This window comes from Equus przewalskii, chromosome 17, assembly GCF_037783145.1.
Source record: "Equus przewalskii isolate Varuska chromosome 17, EquPr2, whole genome shotgun sequence".
NCBI classification, from domain to species: Eukaryota; Metazoa; Chordata; class Mammalia; order Perissodactyla; family Equidae; genus Equus; species Equus przewalskii.
Window position 1 is genome coordinate 73,855,454 of NC_091847.1, and position 24,990 is coordinate 73,880,443.

At 39.9% G+C, this 24,990-nt stretch overlaps 1 protein-coding gene across 18 annotated transcripts in view; it reads right to left on the reverse strand.

Moving 5' to 3' along the window:
- Positions 1–24,990, reverse strand: part of SATB2 (SATB homeobox 2) — a 198,011-nt gene that overhangs the window by 20,609 nt on the left and 152,412 nt on the right. For all 18 annotated transcript variants that reach the window (XM_070580522.1, XM_070580513.1, XM_070580524.1 and 15 more), the window contains one exon: positions 14,545–14,742. In XM_070580522.1, the coding sequence (XP_070436623.1) occupies positions 14,545–14,742 (198 nt within the window). The remainder of the gene's footprint in view (positions 1–14,544; positions 14,743–24,990) is intronic.

The window sequence follows — 24,990 nt, forward strand, 5'->3', positions numbered from 1 at the left end:
TAATAAACACTTTACAAAGAGAAATGAGAAGTTATTTAAAGTGAGGCTCATAGGGCCCTGCCACTCCGCATCTGGAAAGCAGTTATGCATCGGTGGGGGGAAGGGGGACTTTTAATGAATTTAATAGAGAAAAGCACTTTAATTAAATGCTGTCAAAGTGGATTGTATTAATGACTGTACACAGAGGAATTTAAAGCAAGCCAAGTTTATTTAGCAAATAGAAACTGGGCTTTCGAAGCCTGCAAGTATTTATGTGTCTGCAGTTGCAGTACATCTAGAAGATGCTGATGGTGTCAAATGAAACCATTGAGTTATTAGATATGATTTTATTTATTGTGTATTATTAAAGTTTCAAAGGCCTTGGGGGAATTAATTTCATTTTCAAAATGAAATACCACATTTGATCAGAAATGGTTAAGAAAAGAGAATATTGTACCCCAACTTCTTCTGTGCCCTGGGATTTGGGTGCAGCAGCATGGTTAATGGGGACGACCTTTTCTAGCTGCATCCAGTCGCAATTCACTTCATCGCATAGTAGGGGCAAAGAAATCGATGACAGTATTTCTTCTATGACTTTTTCTTCTTTTTTTTTCAATGATTTGCCACTGAACATAATTCATTCTATTACACATAGCAATAAGTTGAAAAATGACCAAAGCTCCTAAAAATCTCCATGAAAATTTGGTTGCCATAACTTTCTTAATGAAAAACATGAATAGCACAAACTTCCACAAAGGAAAAGGTATCAAATGTATGACTTGGGGCAAATAGGAAGAAAGGGGTCTTCCTCAGTATCTTCTATTCAGAGGCTGACCACAGAACAAACCTATTATTAATGATAGTATTTTTAAAATAAACAAAGAAAATATGAGCCTTAATGCATGAAACCTGTAAAAGATTGAAAAGCTGGTCTGGCTGGAAAACACTATGTGTGTGTCAAAATGATTTTCTCTACCATTTGTAAAAATGTAATTATCCATGATAGGCTATTATCCGTGATATGGTATGAGGGGAGGGATTTCAAGTAAATCCACTGCAAGCTGAGGATTCGCCTTTGGTCCTCAGGCCCTGACACCACCATGTCTGTGAGATCACAAACCACTGCCATGATTTACCACATCCTTCTCGCAGTTATATATACACGCTTTCGGTCTGTCTTTAGATTTTAATTCAAAACATGAGGAAGGGGGAGGGGGGGAACATGAGGATGGGAGAAAAAAACAAAATAGAAAACCCAGCACCTATTTCCTTTCAAGAACAGGGTAATGATCACAAATGGAGACTTTCAACTTTCTAAATAAATAATCTAATTTTTAACCCTCCCCCTCCCCCCCCATCCAAGCTATTTATTAATATCTTATGTTTGATCTGTGTCTTTGTAGTTCTGGAACTTATAAGCAACTCTGCTTTCCCCATCTGTGCCAAGATGTTTCAGACTAGTCTTTGAAATGCTGCAAATGCAGATGACTATGACATAAGTAGGAACTGATTACATACACAGTCTATATGTGAGTAATGGCCACAGAGAACAGAGATGACATTACAAGTTCACACAGTGCACCGTACAACCCTGCTTCACGTATGCAGATATGCAGGGATCATCAAAGTACCGCAGGCCGTCGCCAGCATGTCTGTTCTAGGAGCTCAAAATAAAGTGGTTGATTCCATACAAACAAAGCAACAAGAAAACTTCTTCTCCCCACTACATCAGTAGTTCTAACATGAAGATACATCAAAGAATCATCAACTGATAGAACAGACTGACGCATTTGATCCACATTATGTTTCACAAGCCAAAGAATCTGTCAATTTGCTTCTCCCCTTCCATTGCTGAGAAGGTGCCTGTGTCAACATACTGCACATGCTGGGTAACCATTTGAGCTCTATCGCTTTGAGAGGCTTTCATTTCATGTGAAGCATAAACTCAAATAAGGGTTTCTCTCAAAAGTATACCCCTAAATTGCACCTACATGGAAATATTTGACATTGACCACCACAATTTCTTTCTGCTCTTCTATTACCACACTTTTGAGTACATTGTTGACATGAATCATCAAAAAACTGAAATGAGAAAAATTATATTTAAAAAACCATTTGCATGTAGATACTGCACTTATACAGTATATGCTGCCTTTAGGACATTCTGTTGTTCATTTAGATCATCATAAAAAATAGGAAGACCTTTCTAGATCCACATACATTTACCTTTAAGAGTTCACATCATAGACTTTAGCTCTCTAGGTTTAAGTACTTTTTAAAAGGTAATTGACTCCTCATATCTGGGTTCAGTTTATGATATCTAAGAAAGTAAGTGTTAAAATAACTTGTTTCCCTGCTTTCTAGCTCAAGTCCTCCACTCTGTTGGGTGTTTGGTACTAGGAACTCACAGGCCATGGACTCATTATGCTACATGGTACGGATTCTGCAAAATGAATCTCACCAGATACTCAGCTTAGCCTTGGGGATTACATACAGAAATAAATACAAAAACTTCCCTGAATATCAAGAAACAGATTTAACCTGAAGGAAGTGTGAAGGCAGAAGAATAGAAACAACGCCTGTTTCAACAAACTATTTTTGATATCTGGGTGATCAAGTGAGCTGTAAGACCAATCAGCCATTCAGTTCTGGAAACACCCGACCTTTCTTTCATACAATGGTTTTCGGTACATCTTGTTTATAAAAAATAAATACACGGATATCCACAGAGCTTTAAAAAAAAGTTAATTGGAGTCCATTCAGTGTTGTGCTATAAATGTTTAACAACTGGCTCTCTAGAGAAAAAAGCCCCAATTGGATCATTTGCCAACTTTTGTAGTGTGAATAATCCCACCAAGGCCAGGTCCATCCTACTAACTGTGTGACAACCAGCTTTCAAAATCCCTGAAAATTTAACCACCGGCTCCTGTTAGCTGGTGTAAGCTTAGTCCAGCACACCCTGGGTCTGCTGTAGAAAGTGTTACCCGTCCTCCACTGGCAAACTACACAGTACTTCCCAGACTTGCTCCCTGGAATGCCTCTGCCTGGCCTGACTCACCTGTCGTTTTCCCAGCCCAAAGGGATCAGGATGACCCTGATGGGATGGACAATTCCATAGAAGATTCTGTATCAAAGGTGAAGGGTTATATGATTTGCAGTGAATTAGATCTACAAACAACTTGTGAGGAAGTTGAACTTGTGACCTTAGAACTGTCAAATCTATCTGGTTTGCTTGATCTCCCATTTCTAGGGTTAAACCAAGTAATAATAAAATAAATGAATTTCAGAACTTTGGCAGTTTTCCTTTAATTGAAAGTGTGCTTTTCTATCATTACCAGGGGAAGTTCCAGACTTCAACTTAATAAAAATCAGCAGTAGTTTTCAGCTACATTAGATTTCCACACTAAATAGAAACAGCTGAGGAGCCACAGTAGGTAGGTTTGGCTACAATAGTTTAAAACTCAGTGGCTGGCTTTCTCTTGCAATTGTCATAACTATCAATCATAAGAAAATCAACCGGATCTCTGTGAGCCCATAAAGGTGTCCATAATCTGTTATTTTGCTGCTAATTTGTTTTTCCAAAATGCATTTGAACCTCCCAGGAGCAATGTGTTTTTGTTTTGTTTTCTACATTTTCATTAAAATAATCATATGGGGATCAGAAATAGATGGACCAACTCACAGAGTGAGTGTTTCAGATAAAAACAGTCTCTGAGATCACTGAACCCATGTTATAAGACTTTACAAAACAGTAGAAGGAAACTCTAAGGGATAAAACCCCTTGTCCAAGGTCACACGCCCAGCTCTGCGGTGAGTCTAGTCACTTTCAGGGTCCTATTCTTTACCATATCATCTTTTTTCCCATTTGGTCAAAGGTTCATGGAAAATAGAGATAGAAAGTCATTTTCATTCTTTATATGATGCTCTAGTTCCTGAAATAGTGAAAAGAAAATCTTAGGTGAGTAACAAACACGTACAGAAAACTTTTAAATATTTGGGAACTTTCTGTTTTAAGGTCATACTACATTCAGATTTAAGCAAATCCCTGTCATCTATTTTGAATGTGCTTTAAAAAATTATAATCAGAAGGCTCTGCTTTCAAAAGAGGCATTTATGTTTGTTTTTTACAATTATGTAAGCAAGACATCACGATTTTTCAAAATTAAAATCAAATGGTTATACGTATCATCAGGTTCTTAACTCCGTCCTTTTCAATCATGGAGCCATGACTGACACATTTGTTGCGAACTGCACTTCAAATAATTTGTTACCATCGACAGCAAAATTTGCAGATGTTTTACTTTTTTTCTTTTTTTTTGTTTTTGGTAAATTACAGCTGACTCTGCATTCCTTCTACCATGACACTATTCATACATTCTTCCACCCCTCTTTACCTGCATATGTGAGAGGGAAAGGGTAGAATTCCACGTGGCGATGCCCAGAGTTGAATCACTTACATGAAGGCCACCCGTTGTTATTTTCAGTTTAAAGGACTCTTTAAAGAGCGTCCTTAGATCTCAGAGAACTCTGCATCTTTGCTCAGCCTCGCTCTACACAGTCTCCTCCGGGAAAGTCTGTATTCATTTCCCTGGCAGCCACTGAGCAATTCAAGGCCCGAGAAAATCCCCTTCCCCTTGTTTGAGTCCATCAGAGGCCAGTGCAGAGCTGCTGATATGGTAGATGATTATTTAATACTGGACCAAAGGAGACTCAAACATCATCACTGCATGGCACCCTCACAACTTTGTGGATTCTAATGCGTTATGAAAAGGACAGCAGAAGTCCCAGAGATTATCCAGCAGCTGAGTGGTCTTTTTGCTTTTTGAAGCTAAAAACATTAAAAAAAAAAAGAAAGAGTACCAACCCACTTGTGTTATATCCAATGGCATTTTATTATGTCCTACAGGGATTTTATTCAGAGCTGAGAAGAAACGTTCTCACTTACTTTTAACTAAATAACTTATAATGACTTTTAAAAGAGCTTGGAAATGTAGAAAGATCAGATGAAGCCAGATAGCTCTGAGTTTCTCAATCTGTCTCAAAACAATAGGACAACATACTCACAATAGAGGCGAGGCACACTCTCCTATCCTGCTAGTTATAAAATTATATGCTGACACCATCCTTGGGTCAACTCTGAACTTTTTTACATAGAATTATTCACTTTAACCTTAATATTAATAGTAATAATTAAGCTCTGTTTGCTTTGGTACCTTCAAATAGCTATGGTTTTTCTTTGTTAAAGTAATATCATCTCTGAGAGGCTCAACATGTTTTAAAGATATTATCTAGTACATTCCAGAAACAGCTAGAAAAACTGAAGCAAAGAGATGGCACCCAAGGTCAGGATCAGAGAAAGAAACAGAACCTGTGGATTCCACCCAACCACAGTCTGAATTCTGGATTAAGGCAAGGCAGCCAGAGGGAAAACGAAGTCTGTTTTGAAAATGCCATTCTAAGCGAGTAAAGGGGAAAACTGCTCAATATATGCGTGAAATTCTGTTTTATTCACCGTTATATACTGGTGCCTACAATAATACCTGGCACGCTAAAGGAGCTCAAAAACTGTTGAATAAAGAAGTAAAAATGTGAGAAGAAAAGTGGCCAGCCTTCTCAATCATGTCTGTAACCTGAGACCTGAAAACAGTTCTATCAATCAATTTTAATCATCTTTACTAAAAGCCAGACTTTGCTAGATATCTACGGAAGTATAAAGGAATGCATTTTCCTTCTCACAGATGAAATGTGACGAGGCCCTTGATTAGAACAATGATACATCAATATCCACACGTACCTTAATTTTAGTTTAAGTTTATTGCTGTTTTTGTGGGTGAGGGAGAAGGGAAGACGCATTCTAATGCATGATCTCACTCTCTCTTTTTGTCTCTCTCTCAATTTGCTCCACATTGCTCATATTTAATCAGTTTGCCCCTCCACAAAATTTATTAACCATTGGCCTCTGCTCGTTCAGCTTTAAAAAACAACAAAAAAAGAGTGTTTCAGATTATTAAACAGAAAGGAAGGCAGGAAGGAAGGCAGGCAGGCAAGAGGGACGGAGGGAGAAAATAGCCATGCTGAGTTGGCCAATAGACCAATAGCAAGAACATCCCCTAAAAAATTCCATAGCAATAGTTTTTTAAAAACACAGCTAAGCTTCATATTCAAAAGTATTATGTTTAGTCTTATTTTCCTATGAGAATATAAAGAAAAGGCCATGGTGCTAAAGGTTTTTTATTATACCTCGTTTCATTTAATGTCACCAGGAGGAAAAGAATATGAGACCGTGTATAAGGAATACTCTGTTGTCCCAAAACTTTTAAAAATAGACATAAGGAAAGGTAATTAACAGTAGTGATTTTCGTGGTTTCTGTGCCCGGGCAGTGCAGAGACCTGTAGTAGCGCACAGAATTTGCACCGCCGTTATGACACAGCTAATCCCCGTTCTTCCCTTTCCCTACACAGCGGCATTAGGCAAAGCGCCTTCCATTCAGTTGTAGGATCTAACAAGGAGTCCATCAGTAACCCACAGTGTGAGCTGAAGAGATTGTGCTGCCTCTCCAAAATTCAAAATAGCAAAATTAGACTATTTTTGAAGAAACATAGCAATCATTGAAGAACAAGCTACTCAAGAAACCAAGGTCTCTGTGTTGCCACAGGGCAGGAGAAGCCTGAAGAAGCGAAACCCAGCTGTTTGACATTTCACTTCCAACCAATAGCTAATCCTGGATATTTAATTTGGAAGGCAGTGTGTTGTGAGGGTTGTCACTCATAGGGGGCACTCTTTTTGGCAAAAACACTATAGCAGCCCAAGAAGAATGAGAAGCAGAAAGCTAAATCCAATTATTAAAATGATAAGCCTAGTAAAATGTTGAACCCACTTTAAAGAAATCAATAGGCAGACCCAGAACAGATTACTATACAATTTTAAGTTTAATTCTATCAGTATCCATAGCACAGTGCCTGAACACACAAATATAGATTATAAACATTAGAAAAATTCCAATGAAACAAAAAGGCATAATACTTTGAATATAAAATCACTCAGGTATTGGTTTCCTACTGCTTACATGTCCACTGCACTTTACATTTAAAAAGTCATATAAATCTCCCTTGATATGAGAATTTTATATTAGACTTGTTAATCATACCTGCAACTGTCTACAGAGCTAAATGCAGAGTCCTAAGAGCCATGTTCTACTAGACAGCCCCAACTTTCCCACCCAAGGGCAGCCCATTCACAGCTTACCTACAGGTGGTCCACAGCCAGTTAGCTTTCTGCTCCCATTCATCTTGAGACTATCTAACAATTTGCCCAACAGAGCTCTTCCTTTAAAATGTAATGTCTGCCAAATTAAGCATTCACATTACTGGGTGGAAATTAAACGTCAAGAAAGTTTGCCTTCTTGGGGATGAGGTGGACTAGTCAATTTCCCTGTTCTAAGAATTTAAAGCAGTAAACATGGAGTGGGCAACAGAAGCTGGATTTGATAAATGTACAGAACAGTCACAAGGTAGAGCAGAGGCCATGGGCAGGCTAAGGTTTTGAGGAGGCAGAATTATAATTCAGAGAGACTATGAGTAGTAAGCAGAAGTTATAGGGTAGACAAAGATATAGAGTAAATGATAAATCAGGTGATGGTGGGAAGAAAAGCTTGATAGTAGAAAGGAGACATGGACAAGAGGTATGCTACATGAAGGATAGCAAAGGAGAGAGCAAACCCATGATGCAGCTGCTGAATTCTCAGTTCCAAGTTTAGAGAAACCTAACCGTATTCACAGGCCTACACCTGGATTTTCATTAAGCTCTATCACCCTCAATTTCTTTTATTATCTCCAATAATTAACCTGGAATTCCTAAAAGAAAAAAAACCTTTAAGCTACTTTAAATTTAAAAATAAGCAAGCAATTTGCCTAAATCTCCAGAAAAAAATGAAGCCATAGCTAATGTCTAATCTACTAGCTACTGACTCTAATGAGCTTCTTCAACTGTCTGACGTCATCACTGAAAGAAACCTGCTCACTACTCTTTGAAAGAAGGTGAACCCGAGATGGAAATGTTCTTGTCCTAGAATAAAAAACTGGTTGCAAATGACCTCCAAATCTCTCTCTACTCCTAAATGACAAATTAAAAAGTTTGGACTGGTGAAGAGCTAACTGGTAACACAGAAATGAAGAATGCTCTTCAAGTCGAATGAACACATGCAGGACAATGTAATGTTAATATGAAGAAAGCCAGTGTGGCTCTTCATTATGGTCAGGTACTCCCGAAGTTTGCCCAGGTGAAGACTTACTATACCCAACTGGGGCAACGTTTCATTAAAACATGGCCAGTGTTCATTTACTTCTCTTCTCAGGACGAGGGGAGGGTTTCAAACTCTGGAGCTGCATGCAGACAGCAGGCTTCAAATAGGAGCTTGCAATGAATCAAAGGTGGGAGAAATTCTCATAACCTGGTTAGAGAATTGCAAATATCCATAATGGATTAATTAATTAGCTTATTTATTTGTTTGCTTAGAAGTTGTCCTCTTAGAAGCAAATTCAGCAATCAAGACATAGCTCATGCAGCTTGAGTAGAAAGGCATGATGGAATTTTTAGAGCTTAAAGGTACACTTCAAGTACCCTTAAACATTAGCAATGAGAGTCACAATCTAAAGCTATCTCAAAAAAGCGTGAAGAAAAGTGAAAATTTCAGTGACATCAGTTCTTTGACATCACACCAGTGAGTTAAGGGTTTCACTGCATTCAGCATTCTGTAAAAAAGAAAGCTCACAAAACTAGGTCTACTCAGTAGGATGATTAAAACTTAAATGATGTACATCAACACTTTGCACAGTCCTCGGCAGCTAACAGCGAGCGTTCAGGGAATGCTAGCTGCTGCGCGCTGGCAGGTCTTTGCTGCACACAGAGGAAAGTCAGACAGGGAAGGCGACAAATGTGGATTTAAGGTCGCGCTTTGAGCAGGTTACTTCTCTAAGATTCAGTTTCCCACACATGAAAGTAGATAAAAACCACCCTCCTCCTTGGTTTTTCACAAGGTTTAAAGAAGAGAAGACACAGAAAAATCTCACATTTTGAGAGCCTGCCTCCTCAAAAGGCTAACTGCTGGCAAGGAGGAGGAGGAAGAAGGAGAGGAGGAGGAGGGGGTGGGAGGGGGAGGAGGAAGAGGAGGTAGAAGAGAAGGAGGGGGAGGAGGAAGAGAAGGAGGGGCAGGAGGAGGAAGAGAACGAGGGGGAGGAAGAGAAGGAGGAGGAGGAAGAGAAAGAGGAGGAGAAGGAGAAGGAGGGGGAGGGGAAGAGGAAAAGGGAAAGGAGGAGGAGGAGGAGGCAGGAGAGGGAGGAGGGAGCAGGAGAGAGAGGAGGAGGAGGAAGAGGAGGTGGAGGGGCAAGAGAAGGAGGGGGAAGGGGAGGAAGGATGTCTATCACCAGACAGTCTCAGCCCAGGTACATTGTAGGACAGATAAGTCTTTGTTTGGGGGGCTGTCCTGTGCATTGCAGGATATTTAGCAGCATTCCTGGCCTGCACCCAGTAGATACCCGTAGCATCCCGAAGTTAAAGAACCAAAAGTGTCTCCAGACACTGCCAAATATCCCGTGGGGACAAAGTCACCCCTGGTTGAGAACCACTGGCTGACACCAATGACAAGGAATCAGTGGCTCAGAAAATGCTGAGAATCCCGAGTGGGCAGCAGTCCAGACGAGCAGGGGGCAAGGCCAGTGTCGGCTGTCGCCCCCCAGGTCTCGCATTCTTACTCGGCATACGGCATGGAATTTTAAAACAAGTACTTGTGAGGAAACCACATAGCAGCAAGCTCAGAATTCCTGAACCTACAAAACAGCCCATGGAAACACTGTGGTGGAAATATAATAAAGCAATAAAGCACAAAGTACACAGACATGAACAGTTTGGCAAATGCTCCCCAATCAGCCCCACTCGGTGACCCAGTCATAGCATGAGCAACGTCCTTTCTTCTCCACTGCACTGGAGAGAAGTGTGGTCAGAGGGAAGACCGGATGCCAAAAACGCCTGCGTTTTCATTCAGCTGGCGATTCTGGCTCCAGGCAAGGCTTAACATCTCTGCTCCAGCTTTTCCAATTACAAAGTGGAGCTGGTAACAATGAATACCCCGACCTAACTAGGTTTTGATTCCAAGCTGAGGGTATCCTTTCACTATAGGGCCTCAGGTCATAATAACCACGAGGGGGAAAAGCACTACAACCACAAGAAATAATTTTGTCTCCAGCCTTTTGGCATGAAAAATGGAATTTATTTCATCTTTTTCATGGAATGTTCTAGTATGCCTTATCTTGTCATCTCACCTCTGTTGGTCTTCTCTGTGCTATCTATACATGGACTAGAAACATCATGCATATTAGTATTTTACAACCCCCATTTTTTTTAATTACTACCCTCTGAAGGAGCCTTTTTAGGCATTTTTTCCTAATCATCTCCCCCACTTCATGAAATTTTAATACCAGAGATATACTATTTCTTTATGTACTATGTCCCTTTGGAGGGCCACAAACCATTGACACCATATAAAAATTGAAGATTTTTATATTCCCCAATGATCAGTTTTCAGCCCCTGGGGCAATAGTGTCCCCACTGAGGATCCACAGTATAGATGGATCTAGTTTACAAAGTGTGTTCAGAGCCTGGAAAGTCACCTTCTACACAGCAGAGATTTCAATGGGGGTTTGTGAAGAGACATATAGTACAGAAAAGAAAACTGGAGAACCCAGATAAATCAACATGACATCAAAGCTGTACATTACCTGGAGAGATCTGAATTCTTAAGGGAAAGCATCTCACTCTTCCAGGACCCCCAAGTTATCTCAGGCTGAAAATACCCCTGAGGGGCCCCAAGCCCCACTTGGTCTCAACTATAACCTAGCTTCATCTCTGAAGGAAATTCCACCAGACACGCCTTGCTTGGTAAGCGTGAAAAGGATTCTGTTAGGTATTAGAATTATAAAAATAAATGGCACATAATGGCTGCCATGGAAGAAATCAGAACCACAGGGCAAAGGCATGTGTGGCTTTGGTTTGGCAGATTCAGATATAGAGTTGGAGTCACAAGGCAAGGTGTCCTCACAAGGGCAGAGTGACGTGACGGGAGCAAGGCCTAAACGAACAAGTGGAGGAGATGCGTGCGCATGTGCAGGGTGTGGTGATGGGGATCTTGCAGCAGAATGGTGAGCGTGTGCCCTATGTAGACGGCATCAGCTCCAGCCATGTGGTCCAGTGGGTCACATCTGATTTTCTGCATTGTTATGTGAAATGCAGATTTTATGTGAAATCTGATTTTTAAATGTGGGCTTAAATTTTTAAAACCCTTTGTGGGCTTAAAAAAAGAAACACAACTGCAAGCAATATAAGACTGTCAATTTGTAAACTATTTGCAAACAAATGGCAAGAAACATTTCCTCTCTTCCAGGCAGAGAGAGAGGCTCTGACTCCACAGAAGGCCCTGAATGGCCAGGGAGATGCGAAGCTCCTTCTTTTATCCAGTACATCCGGGGTCCTAGTCCAACAGACTAATCTGGTGGGTAATTATGCACAAAGATCACTGCTTCATATTTTTACCATTTAAGAAAAATCGGGGAATAATGTACCCTGACTACTTCCAGAAATTTAAGTGGCACCCTTCCATAACCATAAGTGGGGCGACTTCTGCGTGCATTTTAATATACTGTGTGTAAAGTAGCTCTTGATAATCACCGATCTCACCTGTACCTAACAATTTAATAATGGCACACTTTCTGCCTAGTTAGACAAAATCTAACATCACCAAACTAATATTACCCTACATATAAATTTTAAAATCTCTAAAACACGTAAGCAATTATATCTCCCTAAAATTTTAGTTGACATAAGGGCACAGTGAATCCCAACCCTGAATCCAGTGGCTTAACTTTTGGACAATTACAGATATTTTTTAGTAGTTTGGGATCTTTTTGAACAGTCTTTCCCAAGTCACAGAGGCTGTACCAGCTGTATCCTCCAGTCTCATGAGTTCTGCCAGCTGGTTGCAGTTATTTTCTTCATCTTTCATATCACGACTGTAATAAATAATTAATCCAAGGATTTGTATTTTGCTGACAAACGTAAATGTAGCATTCAAAGCAGTGTTGCTGAGAGACAGACACAATGACCAAAAAAAGGAATGTATTGAAGAATTTCACAGTAGTTATGGGATCAAGGTCAATGGCTAAGGCAAAGTCAACACAGAGAAAACTACCTTATTTTGTAAACTCTTTAACTAAGATCTGAGTGATAGAAATAACCTTTTAGAAAATAAGTGAATTCTTTTAGGTATATCAGAAGTTAATGTTAATAGCTACAAAGTGTTTAAAACTGAAAGGGAAAATTACAGACTGACTCTTCCTCAGCCATTAAATATTGTTTGCACACTCTAGTTTTGACATACTAACATAAAAGATAATAAAACTCTTAAATCAATTGGCTGTCTACTTCTCAGATTTATTTTACTCAAACAGGTCAGTTAAAAAGACAAAATATTATGCTGAATATCCTTTCAGCGTCGATAAATACAGGGGACTCATAGAGATGAGGATTTCTAGATGAAGAAGGGAGACAGGGGATGCATAGGGCCATTGTCCAAATGAAGGGAGAGCCTTAACTACAATGGAGAATAAGTTTTAGCATTTTTATTGCAAACTCTAAATTTCCAACTTTGTCATCATCCTATAAAAATGGGATGCCATTAATGTCTAGAATAAATCAGGTATTCATTCCTGTTCTATTTCTGCTTTGCCTGGATTGAACTAAGATGGACCCTGAATAAAAAGTCCACACAAAGTCAGCGGTTTCTGGAGCTGGTCCTTGGCCCTGTGTTGGTTCAACACAGAAGTTTTGATCCGTTCACATCAAAATGAGAAAAACAAGGGTGATGGTGAGTTTTTCAGATGACTAAGTTTATACAGTTTGTCAGATCTTTTGTCTGAGGCTATCCTTTTCATTAATTTGTTTGATATTAAAGAGTATTTTATTTTATGAAATGATATGGATAATAAATGGGAGCTTCAGTTGAATTTTTCAAATAAATTTATTTTCCAAAATAACAGGCTGGTGAACCTATATTGGGCTCCTTTAATTTTAATTTCTACTAAATCTCAAATCTGAAAACCACTGCTCTGTGTGACTCAACATGTTGGTCTAATTCTCTATAGGGAGGTGCCCTGGTGTTTGGATCAGGCTCCAGCAGGACAGGGCAGGAGAGGGAAGAGGGAGGGTGGGCCTGAAGGGTAAGCCCTGGGGCTCACCTTCAGGGAACAAGTTGCTCTGGACTGGTGTCCAGAGCCAGGAGAGTGGGCTCCGCCATTTATTAGGGTGTACCCTCACCACCCACCCATTCTGAGTTCACTGTCGGTATTATAAGAGACTGCCTTTAGGTGGTTCTAGTTCTACAAATTCATGAGTCTAATCATCTGGGCAATTTACTCTGTGACTTTGGAAACTGACCAATGACAGCATGAAAGCATTGACTGCAATGTCAATATTTGGATGAAAAGTCATGTAATGGACCTGTTGACTTCTGGCTTCTCCTCCAGGCATGTGAGGGTGGAAGGAGGGGAAAGGAGACAGGGAAACCTAGGGTAGAGCATTTCACCACATCCTTCACCACCTCTCCTATATCTTGATCAAGAAACTGTGGCCCACCTTATCTTCATTCTCCTCACCTTCTTTTCCATTCTTCACACACATGCACTAATACATGCACTTCTGCCTCAACTGTCCTCGCTACACAAAAGGAGATTCAGAAAGAGGCCCTGAAGGATCCTCTTTGGTGGCACTTGAGATTGGTGGCATTGGACAGAAGGATAAATCTCCTAACCCACCAAAACAATTTGTGGGCAACACTCTAAGGTGTCTGACCTTGGAATACTAACCTAGTTAATATTTCTTCCTAAAAGTGATTGATTTTAGACTATAGCAAGAATCAGTAGTTAAACTCAATTACTTTCAGAAAGGAATATTTCTCTCAATGAGAGTAAAAACTAAGCAAACAAAACACGCAACCCAAATGAAGGTAGATTTCTAAAAGAGGAAACCAAAGACAGCAAAAACACATCTTAAAATTCTAAGAACCTATCACAATTTCTCTCAAGGGTTCAGTTGAGTTCAATGGCATTCTCTAGCTCATGTGGATATTTCTTTTCTCAGCCTAATCAAATATTCCTTGAGGAATTTTGGATCAATTCATTGGCTACTTCAGAATTTTTTCTTTAGAAAATGAACTGATGGAAAGTATGAACTACGTTCTGTGACTGAGAGATTTCATTCCCCACTAGCGTGCCGGCTTCACAATCCCACAAGGAAAGCAGCTGCCTTTGGAGTTGACTTCTTAGTCATTTTGTCTGTGTGAGCACATGCACGCGTGGGCACACACACACACACATGCTGTGCCCACTGTGAGAACGGGGTCCTCTGTCCTTAGGGACATGGCATGAGATGGGAGGTTGGTGTGGCATGCTTCTGTGACCCTCGACAGTTGCCTGCCTGTCACCGACAGCCCAGCTCAGGTTGGGGGAGGGGGCGCTGACCTGTACTGGCTCAGGGGGAAGCTGGACCACGTGCTGCATGCGTTCGCTGTGGTGATGCCTCGACTCCTCCTCATAGATCACATCCCTCTCGTGCTGGGGAAGGTTCAGGAAGCGACGGATGGTACAGAGGTTCTCCCAGAGGGTGCGGTTTTCTGGGCTAGGGTTCTCCTTCCAGCGGAGCAGTTCACACAGCCAGCCCTGGAGAAAGAAGGTCACTTGAGTTAACCTGCAGAGTGCAGAGCGTAGAGGACAGCCAGACTACAGTCAGGTGCCCATCCCTGTTTATCATATTTTTCCATCAAAATTTTTCCCACCACGTGGGGTGAGACTGAAACAGCCTGACAACTCTGAAACCCAACCAACCCAACCGACCACGTCGGTGGTGACACCAATGCCCGAGAATCTTCACTCCTGTTAATCTTATCACCTTCATATAGAATATATTCTCAATTAATTTACAGTTCCTTTGTAAAAGATACTCAAGCAAGATTACGGTTATCTGATTCTCAGCAAAAAGTAATTCACGTTGGTCAGCTACAATTTTTTTAAATTACCCAATCAGATAGTATTCCATTCTAAGAAAGGAGTGAAGATGAACAAGTATGTATTACAAGACGGCAAATTCTAAAGAAGAAAAAATGTCTAAGTGTAAACAACACTGAATTCTCTAGAGAGGAAACAGTCTTACAACTCTTAATAACTCCACAAAATAGACACAACCACCTTGGCTAGAATGAAAACAAACTGTATATTTGCTGCATCTCTGAACGCCCTGGGCTCCAGGCCCTCCTAACCATCACCTTCCCGCCACAGCCACACCTGCAGGAAGGTAGGCAGTTGGTCGGGTCACACCTGCAAATGTCTGCCTCCCAATTCTGGCATCCGGATGTTCTCTCACTCGAAACTGCACAAGAAAGAAAATGTAATGCAAATAATGATGGATTATATGAAAATAATACAGAGGATGCTGTCAACATCGCTCACTGACTCATGTCAAAATATTTTACCCAGTAGCTTTCTAAGCCATCATTTTCAAGCTACATCGCTAATTTTAAAAACAAGAACTGTCCCACATCACGCCTCTTGCGAAAGAGTTAAGAATCTTCCTAAAAAAGTGCAGAAGTAAACACAAATGACTTTGTAAAAAAATAAATCTCAAACCTCAACAAATTCTATATTATAACTTGTAAGCCAATGAGCGTTCCTGACACGCATTATAAAAACCCCATATAATATCATAAGCCGTTGTTTGTCTAACTCTCCACTGTGTCTTCTGCCTTTACCCAAAAAAAGGCAAGATTTGATTATCTCCGCTGCATCAGCCAAGACAGCAACACCAGCTGTTCTCATTGTGCAGCCTCTTCCTCGCGGCCTCCATGTTAATAACCTGATCATTCCATTTTCTCCTTCAACTGCCGGCTGCAGCACCGCGAAGAGACAAAAACCCAGGCCCATCTGCAGCAGCTGTAGGCACTGAACTGTGAAGCCACTAGGGATTTATAAACTAATCTGTAACACAACACTGCCTTGTTTTTACAAGTGAGAGGCCACATTTGCGCAGACCTGATCTTTTCTTGCAATAAACTGGGAGCTGGGGAGAGTTAGAGGGTTAGGAAGAATGAAAACAAGATATCTAATCATTTGCTTGGAAATGTTTTTCCAAGTATTTTCACAGATTTTTTTTTTCAGCTCAATTGAGAGATAGGTAATGGTTGATTTTCAAGGTGCAACATATATGAAAATTGAAGGCAATTAAATTTTTTATCCCTATGAGAAAATAAATTATATTTTTAAATATTTCTTCCTCCCAAAGTGTTTCCTCAAGGGCTTTTTTGTGTACAAAGGAAAGAATTCTTGAAACAGAAAATAAACCATCTTTGGAAAAAATAAGCTCCTATGTCTCTGTCTTTTCACAGATCTGAATAAGTCTCCAACTGAACTCTTTCAAATGTTTCAAACAGGTATGTTTAACATCTCCCAGGGGAGGCTATAGCATGGCGACCAATCACTTAACAGAAAATAAAAACAAAAACCTACATCTGTTAAAAGATGACGCTCTGAGATACCAAGACCTTAAGGAGGACAGCACCTGCTGTTCTGCTTGAGGAGTGAACTGCATTGTGGGAAGCCGCAGCTTGAAAGGAGACAGGTGACAGCTGAGTGGTATCTCCACTTATGATACTTGGAATGTCTCGCACAACAGTCATTGCCGCGTTTGATTTATATGCGCTGTTATAATCTGCACTCATTACAATCACTTAGAACAAACTACAGGCCTCGTTATGGACTGTGTACTGTCTGCCATCAGTCTTTAAGAAGTGTAGTGCTCAATTTGCCCACTGACATGCAAGGTCCTGACCTTGAAGCTATTAGGGAGCGGATTAGACACAAGTGTGGTCATGTGTGCAGACATAAGCAAACCAAATTAATTTCTGGCACAGGGAGGTAGCCAACAAGACTGTGTTCTTCGGGCACCAGAGAACTTCCTCAAATCCCTGATGGAGCTGAGCTAATAGCATGTTTAAGGGAACCCGGTTTTGAAGAGAAAGCACATTCATGGTATTTAGAGGGTTATTAATCTAGTTTCCCCACAAAGTGTTTGCTTGGCTGATCAGATTAAGGGATGGAGCCTTCAACAGCGCACCCCCACCACAGCAGGCCCCAAGAAATCTGTGATACTTCACAGCCTTGGACATATTGCACCATGTGTACCCAGCTGCTTCAATAATTAGCTTATGAATGTATCAGCTGGTTCTGTGATTTTTATAAATAATAACTAACCTACAGAGCAGAAATATTGTCAAGAGCCTTACAGTAGCACAAAATTGCAAGGTGCTCCTAACTCTGACTGCCTCTTCTACTAAATGCCGATATTCCCTACTAGTGGAGCTCCTGGGATACCATTTATAAACATTTACCTTGCATTTGAAATGGCACTGTATTTTTGTCAGTTTTCTTCATGGCAGCCGTGATTGGCTTTCCCCTCACTCTGACTCACTGATCACTCCATGTCTTTGTATGCTTACCTTCCGGAGATCTATTCTTCCACCTTACCTCCCATCTCACCCTCCATCTTTTCATTCACATGATCCTTCCACCAGCCCATTTGGGATACTTATCTCTGTTTTCTCAATAGGGTCCCTTAGTAGCTTGTTTGGTGACTAACGAATGTGCAAGAAAGTACTATGCTGTTGCATGAACACACATGCATGGAACTGTGAGTGAACCCATCGCAGAAGAGATAAAGAGTCCTCACATTGGGATTTTTTTCATTTATATAATTTTTGCATGCCATCCAAGAAAGTTTTGCAGTATCAGGCAAAAAAAAAAGTGTAAATGTCAAATAAAACAGTGACAGATGACAGTATTCTCTATTGAATAGCACTGTTTCTGTCGTGCATGTTCAATGGGAACTCATGAATTATTAATAAACAAATCTCCTTTTTCTGTTAAAAATCTCAAGTAGGTTTTTTGTTGTTGTTCCCTATGTGTTATGTGGAGCATTCCAGGAGAATTACTTTCATTTCAGAAATGCTGATGCAGAAGTTCATCTGATTTCCAACCTTGGCCAGCTCTGTGCGTGGCATCATCAACTGTAGGGTATACAGCTACCCGTGATTTCTCTTTTAGTCTGATTGGAAGTTTTGACCAAATATTGGCTGAATATTCACATAGTCAGTTTAGCTTTTTTGGCATGGTAAAACTGAAGGTAAGTGAACTACAAGTGTTGGAGCACAGTTGGGAAGCACAGGGGGTATTCACCTTGGAGCTCTGAGACCTAACTGCTAAGTTCCTGCTCTGACGGTAAATAATTGGGTGACCTTTGGGCATGTGGTTACCCTCTTGGAGCTTCTGGGAACTTAGCTGTAAAAGGAAGAGTTTACAAAACATGGTCTCTAAGTTCTCTTTTAGCTCCATATTCCATGATCTGTTACACCTTGTTATTTGTCAGAAATAGCAGACAATGATTAGCCATAAGGGTTAAAGTAGAAAGAAGAAACCACCTTGGCCAAGTGATCAAGGTCAACATCACCAGTGACGACATATAGACACCATGAACCCTGTGATATGAGGCACTGTGAAGGATACAACACAGTACTGGAAGCAGTCTTGCCCAAAAAGCATAACCTCCACTCAATCATGACAAACTCAGATTGAGAGATGTTCAACAAAATAACAAATCAGTACTCTTCAAAAGTGGCAAGGTCATTAAAAAAAAAAAAAAAAAGGAAAGACTAAGGACTGGTCACAGACTGTGGAAAACTAAGAAGAAATAATAATTAAACGCAATGTGTTTCCCGGATGGGATCTTGGTACAGAAAATGGACATTAGTGGAAAAACTACTGAAATTAGAATAGTTTTTAGTTTAGTTAATAGTGTTAAAACTATGTGAATTTCCCGGTTTTAACTGTTGCACTATGGGGATGTAAGGCGTTAATATTAGTGGATGCCAAGTGGAGGATATATGGAAACTGTACTATTTTGCAACATTTCTGTGAGTCTAAAATTTGCTCAAAGTAAAAAATTTTTAAAAATACAGAGAATACCTAGAACTTATGTAGGAAAATATCCATGGAGCCCAAGTGTAATGATGCCAAGGAATTTACGATTAAAACTCTTTACCTTCAAAATCTGAACCCACAGAAGGAACATAAATTTAAAGGCTGCATCCTTGCAATCTATGGTTAAAGAGTTCCCAGGCATTCAGTGCATAAGCAAATAATATCTATTAATATCTCACTTTAGCCATCTCACCAACCTCTTAAACAAATATATTTCCCTCTGTAGAAAAAACAACTGTCACCACCCTTTCCAACTATGCAGGTGAGGCGAGACTCGCACAACTCAAGATATAGTTTGTTTACAATCCACGGGTTCCTGAAAAGTTGCATGTCACTCTAAATTTACAAAGCAAATCACGTTGTAAATGTATTAGAAATCCTTACTACTTGAAGAAATGTGCCATTATTTCTTTTTGGAAGATGAATAATAACCCCATAGTTTATCTTTCAGTAAATTGATAGTTTTATTAATGATTTACTTAAATGAGACACCTCTAGTTCACAATTAAAAAGCATTAAAAGAGGCAACAATAAGAACCACAATATGCATCTGTTTTTCCTTCATGGTCTGATCTCCCATCAATTCCCCTATTAACTTTGTGCTCCAGCCACTGTCAATTACTCATAGTCCTCGAGTACGGTTGGTATATTCCCACCTCCATGCTCTGAACTGTGGTATATTCCCCTTTCTGTGCATGAACCGTGGGGAATGTACATGAACTGTGGGGTATATACCTATCTGTGATTTTTCTTTTAGTCTGGTTGTAAGTTTTAACCAAACGTTGGCTGAATATTCTATAGTCAGCTTAGCTTTTTTACTACAGTAAAACTGTGGCTAAGGGAACGACAAGTGTTTGGGAACAGCTAGTATTGCTCCTGTTCCCTTGGCTGGAATGTCTCATACTAAACCCTCTGTCCCCCATAAGAAACTGTACTTCAGGGCTCAGCCAACATGGTCTCAACTGATCCCCTGTAAGAATTGGTTGCTCACTCCTGCATGGCCCCGAAGCATTTTGCTTATATTCTTTCACAATTTGATGATTATTACTGTGGTGGATGGGCATGTTTACATCCCCATCAGATCAGCCAGCTTTGTGATGGGGGTGGAGGGAAAGGGTTGGTTTCTTACTCATTTTAGCACCTTTCAGAGCGGAGTGTGGTTCTCTGCACATAATAGATGCTCAATAAATGCTCATTAAACTGAAATTATTAGACTACACAGAAATTAGCCTAGGGGAATGTTTACAGCCTCACTTTCAAAAGTTATAGATGGAGAGGATCACTATTTCTCAGAAGCAACCCTGTCAATGTTCTGAGGTTTTCCCCCATCTCTAATGCATGAATATGATAAAGAAAATGGTGTGATCCAATTTATCCCATTATATAAATGCAAACAGTAACAGAGGTCTCTCAAAACATTAATTCAGTTTAAAATCCTGTATTGAGCACCCATGTACTGTGTGCCATGCAATGTGCTAGTACATTACGTTGTCATTATTACTTTTTACTTCAAAGGTTATTGAGACCACCAGCAAGGAACTGAGCAATTTTATCTATGAAGCTCAGGAAAAATATCATAGAGAATTTGACATGTAAGGTGGACCCTGAAAGATAAAGATGGATTTCACCAGGTGGGAAGAGGAAGTGATTAGAAGCACATGCCAAGCAGAGATAACATTATCAGTAAATGCAGGGACTGATAAAATGATCACATCTGGAGAATCAGAAGTAAGTGAGGGTAAAGCACAGTCTAAAAATGGAGGTGGGGGGTCAGATTATAAACACTACCGTGCAAAGAAATTTCATCTTAATCCTATGGACCATGGGAGTTATGGAAGGCTTTTAAATATGATGACAAAGAATTAACTTTTCTTCCTTTTTTTCTTTTTCCCTCCTTCCTACCTTCCTTCCTTCTTTCCTTCCCTCCTTCCTTCCAACAAGAAGTCCTTAGGGAAAAAAGTATGATAAAGTCAAGAACACCAATTATCCTGTCTAGATATCTTTTTTTCATAGTAAAATCAGGGCCCACAATGACCTGGTAGTGGTAAAGCACATACTTCATAAGCTTCATCCTCTAGGAGTTTTTGTTCTATAAAAAAAAAAAGACATATAAGCACCAAACCACCAAACTATATCAATCATTTAAAAAAAACTTATCCTCATCATTTTAACCATTTTATTTTCCCTGTGTGTGTTGTTGTTGTTATTTATATGAGAGTTTTTTAATGCTCTCCTGGATTAAAAGTAAATGAGGAAGAGCAATATCTATTTCACTTATAAAAAATGTTAAAGGTTTAAAAATGTCAAGTAGACAATAAATCAGTGACATATTCTCCAAACTACATACCAGAGGCTGAGAACGTTCAAATGACCAGGGAGGTCTTTCACAGAACAATAATGCAGACCAGTGCCTGAGTGTGGATACAGGTTTGAATCCTAGCTCCAAACCTTATGTTCAAATGATGGGGGAGGGGAAGCAGATAGAGAGAGTGGGGTTCCTGTCCGTGGTACTGAAATCTCGCTGTGTACTAAGTTACTTGTTTTCCTACCCCAGGACACTGTAAACGACTCTAGCTTCTCCCACTCTCCATGTTTTTCCTTTAAAAAAAATTAAGTTCTATCTTGGTGACAAATTTCCTAGTTTTTATAATATTTCAGAACAAATACAAACCAGGACTTGCTCAGCAACAAACACAAATTCACAGCCTGCTCTGATTTCCAATGAGAGAGAGAGGAAATAACTTTGTTCCTGTTAAGTAAGGTTGTACTGGCCTGGAAGGCAGGGCCTTGTCACAGTCATTACTGTTGCCCCTCATGTCCCTACCACACAGCCAACGAATGAATTCAATCTGCAAATTGTAAGTAGCCCCCATCCCCTTTGCCCCTCTAGGAACTCCAATGAATGAATAAGTCAGCAAATGAACAGTTCTTCAGGAGAATGACTCGAGGCTTCTTGCAACAGAAATGTAAAAGGCCATTTAGTCACCCACATCTTCAATACAGAAAATGTCAGCATATGTAACCAAAAGGAAATGTTTTCTGGGTGTCTCGAAAGAAAATTCATATTATTAACCACAGACAGTTCGCTTTCTAAATGGAAGCACATAAAGTCCCCAAACAAACTTTTGTAACTGTGAAAGGATTTCTTTTCAGCTGGTTGAGACTCTTCTGAAGTGTGAAATGAGCCAGATAATATTCAGCTCTTGTTTCTTAGTCACCGAATTCTCTTTTCATGAATCCAATAAGTGTCTATTAAAATAAATAAACCCCCTAATGATTCAAGATAACCTAATCAAGAAAACTGAAATGGATAAAAGGCTAGCTGAGAGGGAGACCTGTCAAGGGCTTCAATGAGTCCCTGACAAGGAGGTCATCTCAACCTGAAGAAAGCTTTGTGCTGAGCATTTGGTTACAGTTCAAGGTTAATTATTTTATACCTTGAATGTGGTAAGTAAAAATGATCTGCTTCTGTTTTTTATTTTGCAAAATTGTACACTAAGTTCTAAACTGTATTTTCACAGGGACCAATTTTCAGCTGTCTCTGGGCTTGTTGGTCACATTTATATGGCTGTGTTCATAAAGATTGACTCTGTAATTGTGAGTAATGAAACTTTTATTTCAGAAAAACTCCTTCACCTCTGTAATAGAGGACTCAAGTCAAGAGGAGATTTCATAAAATCTTGCTGCCCTCTTTACCAGAGATATATGGGATGCACATAGCTATCCAACAGTTTGGAGATCTGGGATGACTTTATATAAATATGTACGTACATACATACATGAAAACATGTACCTGGAAAAACTTCCTATTTGTCAAAAGATGAAGGACTCTGGAATCTTCTGCTTCTTCACTTAAATACTAGAAAGATATTAACAGCAAAACATACTAGGCTAAAATATCAAGCAGAAATCACCCAAAATACTTCCAGTCTCTGACTTCAAGCCCAAATTCCAGCATACCTATGATGCAAAATTGTATACGGTGCCAACTGCCTCAAGAACTTACAAGTGCAGGAGGAAAACACAGATATAGCAAAAACACAGAAAGAAGACTTTTTTGAAATATCAGGGCTGGAAGTAGGGTGAGGCAAGTAAGAACTAGTGCACAAAATTTAAGACATGTGACTCTGAAAGTGTGTGCCTCCTCAAACTTTGCTCCCGAGGACCTAGCTTGCGGCCCTGTGAAAGGAAGATGACTAAACAGTCTCTATAGCAAAGGGGTAGGAAGCACTCACAGGCGCCGACATTCTCCAGCTGTAGGAACCCTGGTTTAACTCAAGCTCCTCTTCACAAAAGGGCTGTGAGAGTCCAGAGAGATGGCTTTACTATGTCAACCGGATATGCTTTCAAGTCACATGCAAGTTTCCAAAGGTGCCATGTCATGAAAAGGCAAAATAATGCAACTCAAGGGTTTCTGCAGTAAAGATGTGCTTGAAACCAGTACATAAGTGTTAGTGATGGGTAAAGTTATCTGACTTTATAGGAAGTGCATATGAACTCTGTGACTAATCTTCACTGGTATCTAATTAAGGACTCCCATAAAAGCTAGTTTTAGAGCATGAAACATTAACATAATTAATTGTGGTGGTGGCAAAAAGAACCCAATTCCTCCCTACAACGTTGATATGAAAACTGAGATCTTGGAGTCCAGTAGCAGTGGTTAGCTTTGCCTGCTCTGCTTTGGTGGCCTGGGGTTCACAGGTTTGTATCCCAGGTGCAGATCTACACATCGCTCATCAAGCCACATTGTGGTGTCGTCCCACATAGAAAATAGAGGAAGACTGGAACAGCTGTTAGCTCAGGGACAATCTTCCTCAGCAAAAATAACACAAAAAAAACAAAAACAAAACCTGAGATCTTGAGTGAATTTCTGCTGCAAACCTCTCAACAGAATCTAATCCTTTGAGATTATGCAGAGAGAGAAAGGAAGAATGAGGGCTCAACTTGACACTCAAACATCATTGTGCTGACTGCCTACTTAGCTGGCATTTAGGAATGTTGAGAAATCTCACTTCTTCACTACTTGGCATAATAGTTTTTTCAAATGGTAATTGCAGTGTAAATATATTAATTTTTTAACTTTAACTTGGCAGATAGCCCTGAAATTGTAGTATATGCCCCAGGTGACAAGAGTAGAAACTGCTCCTTGATAGGCTGTCAAAATGATAGTGTTCCAAAGAAACCTGCCCAGCAGGACGGGGCGTCTACTCAGCAAGGCCACATGCCTCATCTTAACCTGCCTTACACACTAAATACAAGATGGCAAAAGCAAAACCAGGAGGAGGGAGTCTGAGACCCTAACTCCTTTTACACAGGGTATCCTACGGCCGGTCCTTCCTGTCACTCTATACCAGACAGACAGGGCAGCCGAACATCTACTTCCAGTAGCCTGAGCTATCAGCCCCAATTAAGTCATCTCCATAAAGGGAACTTAATAATAGAAGATAAACATAAACCACATTTGGTGCAAAGTGGCAAAACTTTGATCCTTGAGCAATATTTTCTAAAGGCTAAGAAACTAAATAATGAGACTAAAGATAGTATTTTATACCTTGTAAATTTACCCTCCTACGTGAAAAGTTGGCCTTAAAAAGAACAGTAGTTTCAACTTGTCTTATAATTATGTGTTGTACAGCATGATCTCAATTCTGATATAAACACACATGTGCACAACCATACACACACAAACATGTTAGAAGGAAAGACTCTACAACATGAACAGTAACTGTCTCTGGGTTGTGTAATTATGAGTGATTCATGTTTTTGCTTTTATACTTTTCTTCATTTTCTGACTTTTCTAAAATGAGGATGTTATTACTTAAGAAATTATAAAGGTTATTTCTTTAAGAAAAGAAATATGTACAACCAAATTGTGCCTGGGAC